The 19,975-nt window shown below is 34.8% G+C and overlaps 1 protein-coding gene across 1 annotated transcript in view; it reads right to left on the reverse strand.

The window, feature by feature from the left end:
* The window catches only part of RAPH1 (Ras association (RalGDS/AF-6) and pleckstrin homology domains 1), a 90,599-nt gene that overhangs the window by 12,159 nt on the left and 58,465 nt on the right, over nucleotides 1-19,975 (reverse strand). Inside the window, exons 5-10 of the mRNA XM_061186668.1 lie at nucleotides 16,057-16,134; nucleotides 15,448-15,607; nucleotides 13,277-13,398; nucleotides 6,080-6,145; nucleotides 4,627-4,770; nucleotides 3,640-3,750 (exon numbers count right to left, since the gene is read on the reverse strand). Coding sequence (XP_061042651.1) covers nucleotides 3,640-3,750; nucleotides 4,627-4,770; nucleotides 6,080-6,145; nucleotides 13,277-13,398; nucleotides 15,448-15,607; nucleotides 16,057-16,134 — 681 coding nt within the window. The remainder of the gene's footprint in view (nucleotides 1-3,639; nucleotides 3,751-4,626; nucleotides 4,771-6,079; nucleotides 6,146-13,276; nucleotides 13,399-15,447; nucleotides 15,608-16,056; nucleotides 16,135-19,975) is intronic.

Consider the following 19,975-nt stretch of genomic DNA (forward strand, 5'->3'; position numbering starts at 1 on the left):
TAGGTCAAGATGTTTCAGTTAGAAAACAAACAAAGAAACAAAAAAACAAAAAAACCTTCACATCATGGGAAACTCCAAAGTACCCCTTCTACATTTCAAAGAAACAAAGTCTACCAAGCTTAACAAAGTCAGTGGAAGTTTTAATCTATCAATATAAGACTATGAAAAGGGAGGAGAATGTTTACTTCACTTTGAATTAACTGAACTCATGGAATCAGAAGACTCCATATGAGAGAGTCTTTGGTAAAGCTTCCAGTGCTTCTCCGGAGGTGAACACCTGGGTGGGGGGAAGCACAGGGCACAGCACCTGGGATGCAATGGGTGCTCACACCTGTTGCGGTGCTGATCCCTGCTGTGGACTGAGCACTGCTCTGCAGGCCCCTCTACCCACAGCATGTGCCCTCTGGGCAATAAGCAGCTTTTCAACTGCATCATCAGACTTAGTCTTCACAGCCCAATGTACTTTTCAGTTGAGTCTTGGATAGGAGGTGAGTGACTTGACCTTGGCTACAAAATGCAAGTGCCAGAACAGACTCAGGGTATTTTAACTCCACTGGGCCACAACCACTAGTTTCCTGGGAAGAAAAAACCCTTCCTTCCAAAAATTAGACTGAGACAGGTAATTCCTAACCTGTAACTAAAAGTGATACTCTAAAATCTTAGTCCAAGTGCCAAAAGAAACTACTGAATATATACAACCCATTTATTACTTTGGAAACAATATAGGCCTGAAAATCAATTCTCTCAACTAATATGCAAGAAGCTAAAAAATAAGACTGTAACACTCTACCCTGTTACTTCCATGATTATCATGTATAACATCCTTCTATTAATAACAGTGTTTGAGAAGTTCATGTTCATACTCCATCCCTAAATCCTAACCATTTTTTTCCTTCCCACCTAACATATTAAATTACTTTGCCTCATTCCTCAAGGGATGAAAATTTAGACCTGGCTAAGCTGAGCTCTATTCCAACAATTGCTGTGGTATACATTTTTTAAAAACACAGGTTTCCTTTAAGATACTTAATTATACACGCATACATATGTGTCCCAAGTGTGTACGTCTTTCAGATAATACATCAACATATCTTATTTCTACATTGTCAAATTTCATGAATAAGCTCTTCCCTTATTTTTATTATCTTAAAAAACTAATTACCAAATGGTGTGTTTTATTACTTCCTACAAGTGTGTATATATTTCCTGTATCCTGCATGTCACTGGAAGGACTCAGACTCAGTCATTAAAGCTCAAAGCTGATGAAAGGGATCAGGCCCTACAAATATTTACATTTGCATTTGTGTAGACCCTGTGCGGCAGCATTTTTTGGTTTGTTTGTCAGAACTCATATGCTCAAGAATAAAACACTTACATAGGCAAAATCTAGTGTAGACTTACAGGAAAGAAAGACATGTCTTAAATACTAATAGTTGAGTGGTCTCAGGCAAATTGATCCCTTAAACCTCAGTTTCCACATCTGGAAAATGGGAACTCTAGACCAGACTTGTGAGATGGACATGTCCAGTGCTTCTAGTGCAGCACCTTCCACCCTGGAGTTCCTCAGTAAATGGTGGCCATTATTTTTACTATTATTTGCACCCAGTGGTATGGTGTTTTTTTTAGTTCAATACATTAAATATTTCTAGATATAAATAGGTAGGCAATATAAATACATAAATTTAGCTTAACCTACTTTACTAAAAGCAAATATGAAGCATACAAATCATTATTATAAAAACAAACAAGAAAACACTTAGAACAAAAATATTCTTAACCTAAGAATTCTATGAGCTGCAAAAAGGATTAAACTACTAGTCAGTGGTCCTACTTACTTCTGGCCCTAACAGACACTGTTGATTGCCTTCCCCACAGCTATCTCCTCCTCTCTACCTCTTTTCTGATAGAACCCCAATTTGTTTGGATGTCTACCCCTCACCTCAGAGAGCAAATTCTGACTAGTGTAAACCAAAAATGGTGGCTTTGTTCCCTGCCAGTGACTGGTGTAAGAGTGAGCATGTACTCCAGGCCAACGGCCCTCAAAGGGAGGGCTGTTAGAAGAACTCCTGGGAAATATTTCTTTCCTCTTAAAAAAAGACAAATACAGGGAAAAATAGTCCCTCTTCCTCTGCTGGATTTTGTTGGGTCAAATGGCAGTGGCCATTTGTGACTGAGGTAAGTCGGTCTGAGAATAAGCTGATACGCAGCTTATTAAGTTCCATACGCGAAAGATGGAAAGAATGTAGGTTCTCACTGACAACTTTGAGCCACTGAAATAACCAATTCTTACTGTCTCCATGTTATGAGACCCCCAAATAACTTTTATTTATATTGATATTTACCTTATAAGAAATTAAAGCTGAGAAAAAGTTAAATATTAAGAGTATACAAATACACATTCCACTACCCAGGGGAGCAAAGATATCATCACATGTCATGTAACCATTTAGAAAACTCCATCATACACTTGTGAGAGAATGAGAGTATAAAAGGCAAAAAACATCTTAGCATTATTAGAAGAATAACATTGACATCACAGGTCCCTTTACAGGGTCTCAGGGACTCCAGGGGACCCTAGACCTCATTTTGAAAACTGCTGGATTAAGCTACTTTATACTGACTTTTAAAAAATTATTTGCTACTGTAACTAAATGATATAGGGTATTCTCTAAAAACGATCACTTCATAAAGGGCTACCATTATAATACACCTAACTTTATCAAAGCAATCAAAACTCTACCCCAAAACCCTAAACAAATACCACCTCTTCAAACCTAACTGACAATTCTCAGACAAAAGCAAAATCAAATGATGATATAAACATGCAGACCTAAGTAGTTACCACGGGGCTACTGAGATGGACCAATGAGAAAAACGTAATCATCTCCATAATTATCCTGAACTTTTTAATGTTACCTTTTCCTAATGTTCCAATAGATCACTAAAAATGTCAGTTCTCAAAAGTACAGATATGATGAGTATGAGAAACTCAAAAGTTTGGATATAGGGGAAAAAAAATCACTAAAAACAGCTTAGATGGATCATAATACATGCGTGGGCTATCAGAGCCATGGTTCAGGAGAAAAGGGAGACGAGAATTATTTCTGGACCAGATGAGAACCAGTCTACTTTGAACTCGGGCTCTGTTGGTTCTGCTGAGTTAGGACAGGAAAAGAACCCTTCCCCCCCACATTTGGCTCTGATCTAAGTTTTCCTAAACTAAGCCAGCTATTAAATGAGAGTCTCAAATTTATAATCTAATCCATTTTATATATTATGACTTAAAGCTTCCAATTCAGTATCCATTTCCTAGTATCATCACTCTAACTAGGGTCAGCTGTGGGATAAGCACAGGCTTTCCTTCCTTCCTTCCTTCCTTCATTTATTTATTGGCCACGCTGCACAGCTTGTGGGATCTTAGTTCCCCGTCTAAGGATTGAACCCAGGCTCCGGGAGCTGAAAGCGCCGAGTCCTAACCACTGGACCACCAGGGAATTCCCTTCACCATTCCTTTAAAAACCTATACAGAAAAAAGCAAAAATAGGACACTTGATGGAGATCCAAACTATTTTAAGATGTCCAATAACCCCCTCTATGTCTAACATCAATTAAAATTCCTAAAAAGAGATATATGTTTACCTTGAGCACCAGACAGTAGTCTGTAGGTGCTTTGTATTTATTCCGATAATCCTGTCCATAGTAAACATTGACGTGATCCAGCTGGAGAAAGCACACCAGATCCCGAGACACCTGTGAAAAAAACACCCGAAAGACTGAATTAACAGTAATGTGTAAACAAGCAGATATCACTAGTAACAGCTTCTAACTGAGAATCAAACTTTATCAAGTAGAAATTATTGCTATTTTGCAGAAGACAAGACAGTGAGATTCTCTGCAGATGCTTCTTCTTTAAATCCATGATGCAACAAAAAAGGCAGTCCGTTTCACTTACTGTCTTGCCATTCATAAGGAACACTGACTTGCTTGGAAAGGATGGCACTTTAAAGAGACTTTAAATATAGTATAGTATTTATATGAAATACAATATAGTATGATAGAGCTCTCTGGAAAGAACAAGAGATATCATGTAGCTCAGTGCCTGTAGTGCATATCTCAAGTACAGCAATTCTCAAGTCAGGGTTCCTCGCCAGTTAAACAGGGGCAACAACATGTACCTCTCAGGATGGTGGTAAACACTGGATGAGATGACCCTGTAAAGAGCTTCTGCAGTGCTGGGCCCCCAGTAAGCACAGAAGTGACAGCTACCATGGGGGCCCTTAGCAGAAGCACGTTACCTAAGCAAGGCTGAAACGCCTGTAATCCTAGAAAGGTATTCTCCCCAAACAATAACAAGCAAAAATGACTCTGGCAGAAGCTCCAAAAATAAGAAATAAAACCATGATTTCAAATTTGCCAGGAGAATCAAGATGGGCCCAACGAATGAGCAGAGAGTGAACATTTTCAGGTTTCTTCTTTCTTATAATAGATCAATAAACAAAGCAATGTTCTGTGTGTCCTACACGAGCTGAAACAAATCAGAGCCTGGATCACCTTATTAGCATGCTCACTACAAATTAAAATCAATCAGCGTGATAAGGAAGCTAAAAGTCAGTAGAAGGGACGCACCTTTGCTTTTCCTTTAGGGACATAGTAGATACCAGATGCTCGCAAGAGAAAATAACGCTTTTTCCAGGACTTCTTGCCATCATCTTTCAACCAAAGGACTCCCTCAATTTCTGGTACAGTTACAGAACTTCCACAAAAACACTCCTAAAATAAGAAGATGATTTGGAAAGACATGATCCTTGGATTCTCAGAACAAAGTTGTGTTTACCCCTGTGAAATGCATGACACTGTGATTAAACCAAAATGCCTCTGTGTAAAAACCATGCTGCTAATTTTACCTCAATTAGAACTTTCTATTCTAAACATTACATGGCTTTACTCTGGAACAACTATGGCAATCCCTAAGAACTTTTACCTAACATTGTTTTGAGGAAACTAAGGTGAAATGTCAACTGAGTTGCATATCAAAGTACTTAAATGCATTTGTAAACAGCATAGTTACACTAAATTTAATCAGTGTCAGAGCTAACATAAACATTAGACTTTATTTTTCTCCAAATTAACAACACATTTAGATTAGCTGTACGTTAAATAGGAATATATTTTAAAAGAAAGCAACATGCTAAATGAATGATTACTTTCACAATTTAAAAACTATCAATGTATATGATTCTAAAACAAAGAATATTTAATACTAGGTTGAAAGGAATATAAACAAACTCAAAATTCTGGATTCTAATGTCTATACTTAGATAAAAATTTAATTTAAAAAATCAATCATGTATTTAGTAAAGGAAAAGTAGAAAACCTCACTAAACTTGAACACATGAAGGTGAATTAATTTCTCTCTCCCCAAAACAAAAAAAAAAAATTAGGAATTATGAAGAGTATTTTTCTTAATTATAGCTAGCATCCCTATGAAAAGCTTAGTGCTGATCTTCATCTTCCTAATAGCCTTGTTGCTAAATGAGTTTATTCAGATTTTCAAACATACTAACGTCTTTGACCTTAGTTCTCTAAAATCAGCAAAAGCCAAAAATTCAATTATGTTTGAATTTGTCTTATTACTCTTCAAAATAAAGAGATGTATATATTTTTTAAAAAGAATCATTATGATTTTTAAAATTATTTGAGTTATTTCAGGCCAAGGTTTGAAATATTTTGTAAATAGCTAACTACACTCAAATTTCTCTCTGGGTAAGCAGATAAAACAGTACAATCACATCCTTCATTGACCAGCCTTTTCTCCCACTTGTCAGCTACTAAAAGCTCATAACTCCTTTTAGCCCACTAGTATACTGCTTGGCAAAATAATAAGTTTTACAAGGTTCTTCAGTGTTCTAATGTTCACACAGCTGAACTCTCTCCAACAGGCTATGGAAGAAAATAGGCTTCCCTATTTATGATTGTAATTATAAATATAGAACACTGACATTCTGGACTTCAAAAAAGGTGCTTAATATTTGAATATTATAATGTGCAGGAAAAGGAGAAGGAGGGAAGGAAGTCATACCTCCAACAGCACTTCTTTGTTTCTATCTGCCATCTCAGCTGTTTCCTTTTTTCCCAGAAGATAATTCTGGAAAAATGAATAGATGAAAGTTAAAGGATAAACCCACTCTACTATTCCCTTGGCACAGGTATGTATATGATTTCTTCTAGAGACACAGAGTGAGGGGAACAGCCCTTTGAAAAGCAACCTGGTCGTGGGACCTTCACGGAAATGCTTAACACTGGCCTCCTCCCTACCTTATCCATGTATCTGAATTATTCCGTAAACTGCCCTCCCCCAAATCCTGAGGTGATATTACATGCAACAGCTAGCAAATATGTTTTTGTATATCTAATGAAAGCTACACTTACAGGACCTTAAAGGTTTACAAATTATTAAGTACAACAAGTAAGGCAAATTACCTTAAAATATGCTGAGTTTAACTGATCCAGATGGAGAAAATTTAATCTAAATCCCAAATTTTCTGAGACTGCCGTGATCTCATTTGCTTGACTCAACTAAAATCTGAATTCTAATTATTAGCCTTATGAAACATTTTTTCACAGTCATCCATACAATGATCTGTTGGTATTCCCAAATGTGTATTCTTCACTAAAAATACCCAGTAAAGATGTGTCATGATTAAGCTGCCTGAAGGATAACTATTCAATAACTTTAACACTGCTACTATTTTTCTCATTACTACTTTTTATAGTGGGGTTGTTTTCTCTCACCTATTGATTTTTATAAAATATTTGGGTATTAGGAAGGATTAACTCAAGTATTATTTTGGAATAAGCAAAGATACTAAATAGATAAAGGTAACATATATTAGAATGTGGAACCATTTATAATCAAGGTTACTGGGTTTTCAAAAAAATAATTTAAAATAAATCAAAGTGTCAACTGGATAAATGACAAAAGTAGAGAAACTTAAATATGCAAGTACTTTCCTTTGAGGGATAAGGAACTCACCAAATAAACAGCTGGGTTCAAAATGGTTCTGAATTAGAGAGAACAGAAACCTGGTAACCCCCTGGAGGTAATCCTGCTTCCCCAAAGGCTCATCCCATCTGGCTCTGCAAAACTGGCAACTTCTTTGAGGCCTGACACCTGGGCCCCAGCAGACTTGCCACCTTGGCAGTAGTGAATGCTCCCATGGGGTTTTGCATCCACAATGCTCCAACCAGGTGGTTACCAATCTTTTAACTCTATTAACTTAGCAGTCAGAGAGTTATATAATATGAACACTTAAGAATCCTGACCTCGAGAGCCTCCCATCAAGCCTCTTAGATAGCCTCAACCACCAGAGGGCAGACAGCAGAAGCAAGAAAAACTACAGTCCTGCAGCCTGTGGAACAGAAACCACATTTATAGAAAGATAGACAAGATGAAAAGGCAGAGGGCTATATACCAGATGAAGGAACAAGAAAAAACCCCAGAAAAACAACTAAATGAAGTGGAGATAGGCAACCTTCCACAAAAAGAATTCAGAATAATGATAGTGAAGATGATCCAGGACCTTGGAATAAGAATGGAGGCAAAGATTGAGAGGATGCAAGAAATGATTAACAACGACCTAGAAGAATTAAAGAACAAACAAACAGAGATGACCAATACAATAACTGAAATGAAAACTACACTAGAAGGAATCAATAGTAGAATAACTGAGGCAGAAGAACAGATAAGTGACCTGGAAGACAGAATGGTGGAATTCACTGCTGCAGAACAGACTAAAGAAAAAAGAATGAAAAGAAATGGAGACAGCCTAAGAGACCTCTGGGACAACATTAAACGCAACAACATTCGCATTATAGGGGTCCCAGAAGGAGAAGAGAGAGATAAAGGTCCAGAGAAAATATTTGAAGAGATTATAGTCGAAAACTTCCCTAACATGGGAAAGGAAATAGCCACCCAAGTCCAGGAAGTGCAGAGAGTCCCATACAGGATAAACCCAAGGAGAAGCACGCCAAGACACATAGTAATCAAAGTGGTAAAAATTAAAGGCAAAGAAAAATTATTGAAAGCAGCAAGGGAAAAACGACAAATAACATACAAGGGAACTCCCATAAGGTTAACAGCTGATTTCTCAGCAGAAACTCTACAAGCCAGAAGGGAGTGGCATGATATACTTCAAGTGATGAAAGGGAAGAACCTACAACCAAGATTACTCTACCCGGCAAGGACCTCATTTAGATTTGATGGAGAAATCAAAAGCTTTACAGACAAGCAAAAGCTAAGAGAATTCAGCACCACCAAACCAGCTCTACAACAAATGTTAAAGGAACTTCTCTAAGTGGGAAACACAAGAGAAGAAAAGGACCTACAAAAACAAACCCAAAACAATTAAGAAAATGGTCATAGGAACATACATATCGATAATTACCTTAAACGTGAATGGATTAAATGCTCCAGCCAAAAGACACAGGCTTGCTGAATGGATACAAAAACAAGACCCATATATATGTTGTCTACAAGAGACCCACTTTAGACCTAGGGACACATACAGACTGAAAGTGAGGGGATGGAAAAAGATATTCCATGCAAATGGAAATCAAAAGAAAGCTGGAGTAGCTATACTCATATCAGATAAAATAGACTTTAAAATAAAGAATGTTACAAGAGACAAGGAAGGACACTACATAATGATCAAGGGATCAATCCAAGAAGAAGATATAACAATTATAGATATATATGCACCCAACATAGGAGCACCTCATTACATAAGGCAACTGCTAACAGTTATAAAAGAGGAAATTGACAGTAACACAATAATAGTGGGGGACTTTAACACCTCACTTACACCAATGGACAGATCATCCAAAATGAAAATAAATAAGGAAACAGAAGCTTTAAATGACACAATAGATCAGATAGATTTAATTGATATTTATAGGACATTCCATCCAAAAACAGCAGATTACACGTTCTTCTCAAGTGCGCATGGAACATTCTCCAGGATAGATCACATCTTGGGTCACAAATCAAGCCTCAGTAAATTTAAGAAAATTGAATTCATATCAAGCATCTTTTCTGACCATAATGCTATGAGATTAGAAATAAATTACAGGGGAAAAAACGTAAAAAACACAAACACATGGAGGCTAAACAATATGTTACTAAATAACCAAGAGATCACTGAAGAAATCAAAGAGGAAATCAAAAAATACCTAGAGACAAATGACAATGAAAACACAACAACCCAAAACCTATGGGATGCAGCAAAAGCAGTTATAAGAGGGAAGTTTATAGCTATACAAGCCGACCTAAAGAAACAAGAAAAATCTCAAGTAAACAATCTAACCTTACACCTAAAGAAACTAGAGAAAGAAGAACAAACAAAACCCAAAGTTAGCAGAAGGAAAGAAATCATAAAGATCAGAGCGGAAATAAATGAAATAGAAACAAAGAAAACAATAGCAAAGATCAATAAAACTAAAAGCTGGTTCTTTGAGAAGATAAACCAAATTGATAAGCCATTAGCCAGACTCATCAAGAAAAAGAGGGAGAGGACTCAAATCAATAAAATTAGAAATGAAAAAGGAGAAGTTACAACAGACACCGCAGAAATACAAAGCATCCTAAGAGACTACTACAAGCAACTTTATGCCAATAAAATGGACAACCTGGAAGAAATGGACAAATTCTTAGAAAGGTATAACCTTCCAAGACGGAACAGGAAGAAACAGAAAATATGAACAGACCAATCACAAGTAATGAAATTGAAACTGTGATTAAAAATCTTCCAACAAACAAAAGTCCAGGACCAGATGGCTTCACAGGTGAATTCTATCAAACATTTAGAGAAGAGCTAACACCTATCCTTCTCAAACTCTTCCAAAAAATTGCAGAGGAAGGAACACTCCCAAACTCATTCTATGAGGCCACCATCACCCTGATACCAAAATCAGACAAAGACACTACAAAAAAAGAAAATTACAGACCAATATCACTGATGAATATAGATGCAAAAATCCTCAACAAAATACTAGCAAACAGAATCCAACAACACATTAAAAGGATCATACACCACGATCAAGTGGGATTTATCCCAGGGATGCAAGGATTCTTCAATATACGCAAATCAATCAATGTGATACACCATATTAACAAATTTAAGAATAAAAACCATATGATCATCTCAATAGATGCAGAAAAAGCTTTTGACAAAATTCAACACTCATTTATGATAAAAACTCTCCAGAAAGTGGGCATAGAGGGAACCTACCTCAACATAATAAAGGCCATATATGACAAACCCACAGCAAACATCATTCTCAATGGTGAAAAACTGAAAGCATTTCCTCTAAGATCAGGAACGAGACAAGATGTCCACTCTCACCACTATTATTCAACATAGTTTTGGAAGTCCTAGCCACGGCAATCAGAGAAGAAAAAGAAATAAAAGGAATACAAATTGGAAAAGAAGAAGTAAAACTGTCACTGTTTGCAGATGACATGATGTTACACATAGGAAATCCTAAAGATGCCACCAGAAAACTGCTAGAGCTAATTAATGAATATGGTAAAGTTGCAGGATACAAAATTAATGCACAGAAATCTCTTGCATTCCTATACACTAATGATGAAAAATCTGAAAGAGAAATTATGGAAACACTCCCATTTACCATTGCAACAAAAAGAATAAAATACCTAGGAATAAACCTACCTAGGGAGACAAAAGACCTGTATGCAGAAAACTATAAGACACTGATGAAAGAAATTAAAGATGATACCAACAGATGGAGAGATATACCATGTTCTTGGATTGGAAGAATCAACATTGTGAAAATGACTATACTACCCAAAGCAATCTACAGATTCAATGCAATCCCTATCAAATTACCAATGGCATTTTTTACGGAGCTAGAACAAATCATCTTAAAATTTGTATGGAGACACAAAAGACCCTGAATACCCAAAGCAATCTTGAGGGAAAAAAACGGAGCCGGAGGAATCAGACTCCCTGACTTCAGACTATACTACAAAGCTACAGTAATTAAGACAATATGGTACTGGCACAAAAACAGAAACATAGATCAATGAACAAGATAGAAAGCCCAGAGATAAACCCACGCACCTATGGTCAACTAATCTATGACAAAGGAGGCAAAGATATACAATGGAGAAAAGAGAGTCTCTTCAATAAGTGGTGCTGGGAAAACTGGACAGCTACATGTAAAAGAATGAAATTAGAATACTCCCTAACACCATACACAAAAATAAACTCAAAATGGATTAGAGACCTAAATGTAAGACTGGACACTATAAAACTCTTAGAGGAAAACATAGGAAGAACACTCTTTGACATAAATCACAGCAAGATCTTTTTTGATCCACCTCCTAGAGTAATGGAAATAAAAACAAAAATAAACAAATGGGACCTAATGAAACTTCAAAGCTTTTGCACAGCAAAGGAAACCATAAACAAGACGAAAAGACAACCCTCAGAATGGGAGAAAATATTTGCAAACGAATCAACGGACAAAGGATTAATCTCCAAAATATATAAACAGCTCATTCAGCTCAATATTAAAGAAACAAACACCCCAATCCAAAAATGGGCAGAAGACCTAAATAGACATTTCTCCAAAGAAGACATACAGACGGCCACGAAGCACATGAAAAGATGCTCAACATCACTAATTATTAGAGAAATGCAAATCAAAATTACAATGAGGTATCACCTCACACCAGTTAGAATGGGCATCATCAGAAAATCTACAAACAACAAATGCTGGAGAGGGTGTGGAGAAAAGGGAACCCTCTTGCACTGTTGGTGGGAATGTAAATTGATACAGCCACTATGGAGAACAATATGGAGGTTCCTTAAAAAACTAAAAATAGAATTACCATATGACCCAGCAATCCCACTACTGGGCATATACCCAGAGAAAACCATAATTCAAAAAGACACATGCACCCGAATGTTCATTGCAGCACTATTTACAATAGCCAGGTCATGGAAGCAACCTAAATGCCCATCAACAGACGAATGGATAAAGAAGTTGTGGTACATATATACAATGGAATATTACTCAGCCATAAAAAGGAACGAAATTGAGTCATTTGTTGAGACGTGGATGGATCTAGAGACTGTCATACAGAGTGAAGTAAGTCAGAAAGAGCAAAACAAATATCATGTATTAACGCATGTATGTGGAACCTAGAAAAATGGTACAGATGAGCCGGTTTGCAGGGCAGAAGTTGAGACACAGATGTAGAGAACAGACATACGGACACCAAGGGGGGAAAACTGCGGTGGGGTGGGGATGGTGGTGTGCTGAATTGGGCGATTGGGGTTGACATGTATACACTGATGTGTATAAAATGGATGACTAATAAGAACCTGCAGTATAAACAAACAAACAAAACAACTAATACTAAACTTTCATTGGGTTATTTGTATGGAAATATGTTAATATAAATGTTTCAGACATTACATGAAATTTCTAGAAATCTTATATGTTCTGGTATAATGTTATAAGTCATAATCCTAGTTATTACTTTAAAATGTATATCTCAGAAATAACTAATTTTCTTGTCAACTGCATTATTATGAACTTTCATCAAATCTTTAACCGTGGTCATTTTTAAGTCTTTTGTCATTTACAGACAGTTCTGGGTGTACTCTGATGCTTTTGTAAATATGTTCCTATAAAAGGGTTTCATCTTCAGGAAATTCATGGAAAAGACTCTGACAAGTACAGGTTTCTGGTACCTGACTGTACTGCTGAACTGAATGAATAAGCATTTTCAGAACTCTACTGAAAAACTGATGAGCTCATAAAAGTGCTAACAAAAGATCAAGATGAAAAAAAAAAAATTAATTACATGGGACTGAGTGAACTGATGAGGATGAGTATAATTTTTGTGACTTTCTGTTTGAATTTAAAAAAAGAAAAAATCCCACAAGGACTCAGAGGCAAAGAATATACAAATCAATTTTCACTGCAAAGTAAAGGAGCTGTTACAGTGGAGGATTACTGGACTGAATGTCAATATTATGACATAGTATGAGTGTGTTTCATGTTTGGTAATTGCAATCATTGTTGCTTTTGTTGTGGTCATCCATGTACAATGCTTGGTGTCAGTCTATTTATCTCTTGTAAAAATAAAATACAGTGTGTGTGTGTGGGGGGGGGGAATAAATAAATAAATAAAAATTAAAAAAAAAAAAAAAAAAAGAATCCTGACCTCTGTAAGCTATAGTCTCACCTGTGGGTTTTTGAAAAGTGCATATTTTTCTATACGCTCCATAAATATAAGCTTGTTTTGGCTATCTCTTGTCCAATTAAGAAGATTTTCAACCAAGTTTTCATGGTCTTCAAAGATTCTCTCTGTCCCAAAATAAAATATCAGTATTTTGTTAGTATTCATCAGAACTGCATAAAAGACAAGAAACCTTGTGAAGTAATTCATAGCAAAACCCTTAACTGACACCCCTGAGAGATTATCTAGTCTTCCCTCTATTTTCAAATAAGGAAACATGCCCTCGTGGTGTTAAGTGACTTCAGCAAGGTCACACAGCTGCTACATGGAAGGATCAGGACTAGAATCTAGGTCTTCTGACTTCAAGGTCTTCTTCAGCCTTTGCCCATCCCACCCTTAAAAAAACCCCAACATGTTAGTTGCATTTCATAAATTCTGGTATTAAGTGCTTCTAACAGCATTCATTTCTTGTCATTCAAAAAATTTCCAAGATGAGTTCTTCTTTGATCTATGAGTTTTGTTTAAATTTAAACAGAGATGTATTTTCTAATTTCCAAATTAGGAATCAAAGAACTTGTCCTATATATTGAACATATGTTCAAAGAACATATTCTAGAGATAATGATTTTTTGAAATTTCTTGAGAGCTGCTTATAACCTCATACCAGAATCAATTTTTGGAAATACTCCATTTCTGCCTGTAAAGAATGTATATTTTCCTGTTATTAGTATTCTAAATATATCTATATTCATTTTTGTCTGCTTGATTATATTGATCACTGAAAAGATTCTTAGGTGAAAAGTTTCTACTATGAAGGTAGACTTGTGAATTTCTCCTGGTAGTTCTGTCAACTTTTGCTTTATACATTTTAATGCTATTATTAGATAAAATTTCGAATGATTATATCTTCCTGATGAAGATGTATGGTTCTCTTTATCTCTAGTAATGCACTTTGCTTAAAGTTTATTTTGCCTGATAATAACATAGTTAATATTATCTTTCTTTTGGTTAGTGTCTTTCCACATTCCTTTTACTTTGAATCTTTCTGTGTCTTTAGGTAAAAGGTCTTTTGTAAACAGCAAACAGTTGCATTTTGTTCATTCATCCTTTCTAATAATCTCTGTTGTTTAATTGAATGATTTACATTTGTAATAGTTTGTTTCCACCATCTTATTTTGGGCTCTTAGTAGTCCCTTGTTTTCTTTTCTTTTATTCATTCACCAAGTACTGAATGACTACATATTATATTTGAATCACTGTGCCAAATATGATTAAATGATAGTTATGGATCTTTAACTATGGCCATGGAAATATTCTAAAAACTATCATCCAAACATTTTCTGTGTATGGTGACACTACATCTATGAACTCAAACCTTTCTAATTCTCTAAGAATAGTTATAGGGAAGTATTATTAGAATACATGTTTATACATATTAATAAACTTCTAACTTATGGTTTGGTTTTGGGGGTTGTGTATGTGCATTCTGAGAGAAAAGTGTTAATAATTAAATTTTTATTTCTCTGGAAACTGCTGTGAAATATTTAAAGATATCATAGGTAGTAAGAGCAATGCAAATACATTTTTTAAACAAAATAGCAAGTTGAAACTGATTACTGATTGAATAAAGCCTAATAAAATAATTATTGCGAGGTTTCTGTAATCAAACAGTATTACAAAAAGAACACTTTTTACAAGAGTCAAAGATGATATAAAAAATGAGGGATTTTTAAAGTTAGAAAACACCATACCAAACTACAAAACATAGGAAACTAAGACTTAGTACATCTAGCTAAAATAAGATGTGCTTTATGTTTCCCCTGAAAGTCAAATGTTGGTATAAAGACTTCAGTACAAATGTGAATAAATGTAACGGTCTTTAGTAAATGTGTTCAATATATTCGGTTCTTATTTGAAGGGAAAAAAATATTTTGTTACCTTAAAAAAAGAGAACAACTTTGTTCTGGCCATAAAAAAATCTGAAGTGAACTGGCAACGATACTGTACTCAAAGAAATGTCAAAATACTTGGGGGGGAAAAAAAACAATGTAAAAAGGCCAGGGTTATATTATAGAAAAAAATACAGTATAAAGACATCTCAAGTTGCTTTTATCAACATGAAAACTGTTGAAATTACATAGAAATTAAAAAGTAATTATAGCAATGATACTACTAACCCATTTGTAACTCAGAGATGGTTTCCACCAGAGACCAGTCTAAACTATAACCGCAGTGAGATTTGTCCATCAGGTTATCCAGCACTTGTCTCACCGTCTGCCTCTCATCCACCATCATTGTTTTAGAACTATCGTCAGACATGTGGACTCTAATCACCAGCTATAACAGGAAAAAAGGAAATTAAATACAAACCAAAAAACAGGCATTCTAGAAATTTCTTCCAATATTGAGTAATGTTCTGAGTAATGTCCTTAACTAAAATATAAATTAAAACACAAATAATGACTTTATTATGCAAGAAAAATACTCTAAAATTAGGTATCAGATAACCTAACTAAACAAATTTAATGCATTTTTAAAAATTAAAATAACAGGTAAGATTATAATAATAAGACTATTTTGTTTTACCCTTTTAGAATTTAAAACCAGAAAGGTATTTTTTTATAATGCATTTTATCCACAAAAAAATACATGTGAAAAATGTATTAGAAAGAAATACCTCTCTATAGCTTGCTATATCTTAGAGCTACGTTACGTAAACAAGGCAATTCTTCATAAATCCGTAAAACAGATAAAAATCCCAAACCAAGAAAAAGCCCAAATATCACCTTTTTCACTTGTGCCTCTTTAATTTTCTCTAGGGCAACTCTGATCTTCTCAGCTTTCAATTTTGCTGCCTGTTCTTCCTGTGAACACAAAGCACTTCAGATAAACTAATGCTAAAATAATGAGAATTTTTTGATAAGTCTTTTTATCCTTAAGGATGCTGCTAAAATTGAATTTCAGTAAGAATATAACTTCACACACTTATATAGAGCACATTTTAAAAATAACCGTGTTCACAAAGTGAGAGCAGACATATTATAAAGGAACATTTTTTAAGATGCAGACTTGAAGATCTCTTATAATACGACTAGATTTTCATATTCTAGTGATGTAGTAAATTAATTTAATTTTAATTTAATCCAACACTTTAATTCTCGACTGTCAATCTGAAGCAGATAAATTTCAGGTTTCAGGATAGGGAAAACATGAGGGTATCTGTGGGCCTGCCAGTGACTCTGAATTTATACCCCCTCCAAAGTACAGGCAATCTTTTGCATAGTAATGTTCTGTCCTGTTACACTGAAAACATATCATCATCATAAAAATAGCAAAAAACCAGTATCAATTTATCTCTTTGCAGCCATATAAAAATACTTAATAAAAAATGTAGGTATGTTCATATTAATATACAAATACAAATAGAGGAGGCTGCATTAAATTCTTAGGTTTTACTCTGCTTTGGAACAATCACACAATATAATCAATGTCTCATGTCTCTAAATGCAATTTTGTTTTTATTAATTCATGGATAAAAGTTCTTAAAATACTAAATATAATTTTCCAAATATTTAACTTACAGTAATTTCTACTATATAAAATTTAGATTACAAGTAGTAATAAAATAAAACTATACTTAAAACATTTGCCTATTTTCTCCTAGAACAACATATAGTACTGTAATACTGGTACTTACTTGTACTTTCCAGCAATAGGCCATAGTACACTGTAGCATTAATCTCCAATTGAAAAAGACTCATGTAAGTAAACCTTTGCTTATAATAAAGGGTTCCTTTTTAATTCTAAGCTTTTGGTTGCTCTAGCAAATATCTAAAATACCTGAGAAAAACATAAAATGCCATATTATATATTTCTTTACTTAATATGACTTTAAAAAAAAAAAAAGAGAGAGAAACCTATTTACATCAGCCAAACTTTATCTGCTCTGGATTGTGATTAAAAACCACAATCCATGTGTTATTCTTCGTTAAAAAGCTTAAGTTTCTAGGGCAAAAAAACAAAAACAAAAACTCAATTTATTTAATAGATTATTCCCTGTTCTCCTAAATTCTGTTGGCTTTTTTATTTTTTAACTTCTTCTCTTTCCATTTCACACTCTAGGCTGACTCCCCTCATTTCAAGCTTAGTATTTACTACTCTGTGGAACAGAGAAGAAAACAGTGGTTAGGAAGGACAGTGGGTTTGTTTGCCAGAAATCTGATCCATTTCAATGAAAGCAGTCAGTGAATTAACATAATAACTAAGGTCTGGAAATACTATCTGTAAACCCAATTAGACACAGAACAAAGAATTGCATTTTAACAATGGAGAGGAGTAAGATAAGACTTGATTCTTAGATATACTCCTTTGATTAAAAGATTAAATCATCCTACCTCCACCTTTATGCAAATAAACAAATTACAGAATTATAAAATATGTTGACTGTATATTTTAACATAAGATACATTTTTTTCTTTTTAAAGCAGGCTACAAAATGAGAAAACTAGACTATTGTCATTAAAACTCTCAGCTTCTAGAATTCTGTGTCTTAGAGAAACAAAATCATTAAATTACCAAACCCTATGTGTTTCTGATGAGTAGAGCACTATTCTATACAGGAATTCTAAGTACTAGCATTTTCCAGCGGTTTTTATGAAATCAGTTATTTCATCATATTTTGGAAGAGAATGAGGGAAGCAGAAGTTTTATGAGTGTTTTCTCAATGGGATAATGATTCTATGTTCTTCATGGCTCATTTGCCACATCCTTATATTGGTATAAATGGCTGCTATAAAGAAGAAAAACTTACCAAGGCATAATTTCGAATTTCACTTCATATTTCTGAAAAGCAAATTTAAATCTCAAAGTCTGAAGAGGAAAAACTGATAGTATCAATGCTTTGTGTATCTGGAACATAAACATGAGCTTCTAAAAGGCCAAATTCTTTTATGATATTATAATTAATCTGCAGAAGTTAAAAAATGTTTAGAAGATTTCCTCAAAGCCAAAAAACATTTTTAAGAAAAAGAGAATATTCAAGAGAATGAGAAGACAAGCCATAGACTAGGAGAAAATATTTGTAAAATATTTATCAGACACATCTGATAAAGGACTATTATCCAAAATATACAAAGAACTTTTAAAGCTCAACAAGAAAATGAACAACCCAATTTAAAAACTGGGCCAAAAACCTGAACAGAACTCACCAAAGCTTACACAGATGGCAAATAGCCTGTGAAAAGATGCTCATGTCATACGTCATTAGAGAATTGCTATCGTTGTTTTAATTTAAACAATGATATACCACTACACACATATTAGAATGGCCAAAATCCAAAACACTGAAAACATCAAATGCTGGTGAGGCTGTGGAGCAACAGGAACTCTCAGTCATTGCTGGTGGGAATGCAAAAGGGTACAGCCACTTTAGGAGACAGTCCGGTGGTTTCTTACAAAACTAAACATGCTCTTACAATATGATCCAGTAGTCAAGCTCCTTAATATCTACCGAAATGAGCTGAAAACTTACCTCCACCCAAAAACCTGCGCACAGACGCTTATAGCAGCTTTCTTTATAACTGCCAAAACTTGGAAGCAACCAAGATATCCTTCAGTAGACAAATGGATAAACTGTACTACATCCAGACCAAGGAATATTATTCAGTGTTAAAAAAAAAAAGAGCTATCAAGCCATGAAAAGACATGGAGGAACCTTAAATGCATATGACTAAGTGAAAGAAGCCAACCTGAAAAGGCTACATATTGTATGATTCCAACTATATGACATTCTGAAAAAGTAAAACTATGGAGGCAGTAAAAAGATTAATGGTTGTCACAGGTTAGGGAGAGGGAGGGATGAATAGGTGGAGTACAGAGGATTTTTGTGGGAGTGAAACTACTCTGTATGATACTATAATGATAGCTACACATCATTACCCATTTGTCCAAAGCCATAGAATGTACAACACCAAGAGTGAACCCTAATGTAAACTATGGACTCTGGGTGATAATAATGGTCAACACTTGTTCATCAATTATAACAAACGTGCCACTCTGGTGGGGGATGTTGATAAGGGGGAAGCTATGTACGTGTGAGGGCAAGCGGTATATTGGAAACCTCTGTACCTCCTTCTCAATTTTATTGCGAACCTAACACTGCTCTTAAAAAATAGTCTATTCAAAAATGGAATATAAAAATTTAAATATAGCATTCTGATATTGGTTATAAATACCAAAACAGTATTTTCATACTCCCATTTTATTATGATATTATTTACCAAATACAATAGAATACAACCATTCCTATCTTTTGAAGCACTGACATAAAAAGTCATTCAATTGTAAGATTAATTTAAACTCCCAGATCAGTTTCTGCTCCACAGGCTAAAAAGCTGACACATAGGAAGAAAGGATTAAAGAAACAAGAGAAACAACCAATTAACATACATTAAACCAATTAGATTTCCTAGCCATCAATAAGAAACCATTTTTATGTAGAGCAGCCAGGTGGGCCTATTTTAACACCCAAACTCAGCTATTCGTCCATTTGCTCAAAATACTACTCTTAATAAATACATAAATTGGTCAAATTTGAATTTAAGAACTGTGCGCTTAATTTCAACCTAGGCAAATTTTAGTTTATTCTTCTCCAGTTTATTAGCAAGGATAATCAATCCCTGCTAGAAGCTTTTAGAAGAAACAATT

Source organism: Eubalaena glacialis, chromosome 1 (assembly GCF_028564815.1).
Source record: "Eubalaena glacialis isolate mEubGla1 chromosome 1, mEubGla1.1.hap2.+ XY, whole genome shotgun sequence".
In the NCBI taxonomy this organism is placed as follows: Eukaryota; Metazoa; Chordata; class Mammalia; order Artiodactyla; family Balaenidae; genus Eubalaena; species Eubalaena glacialis.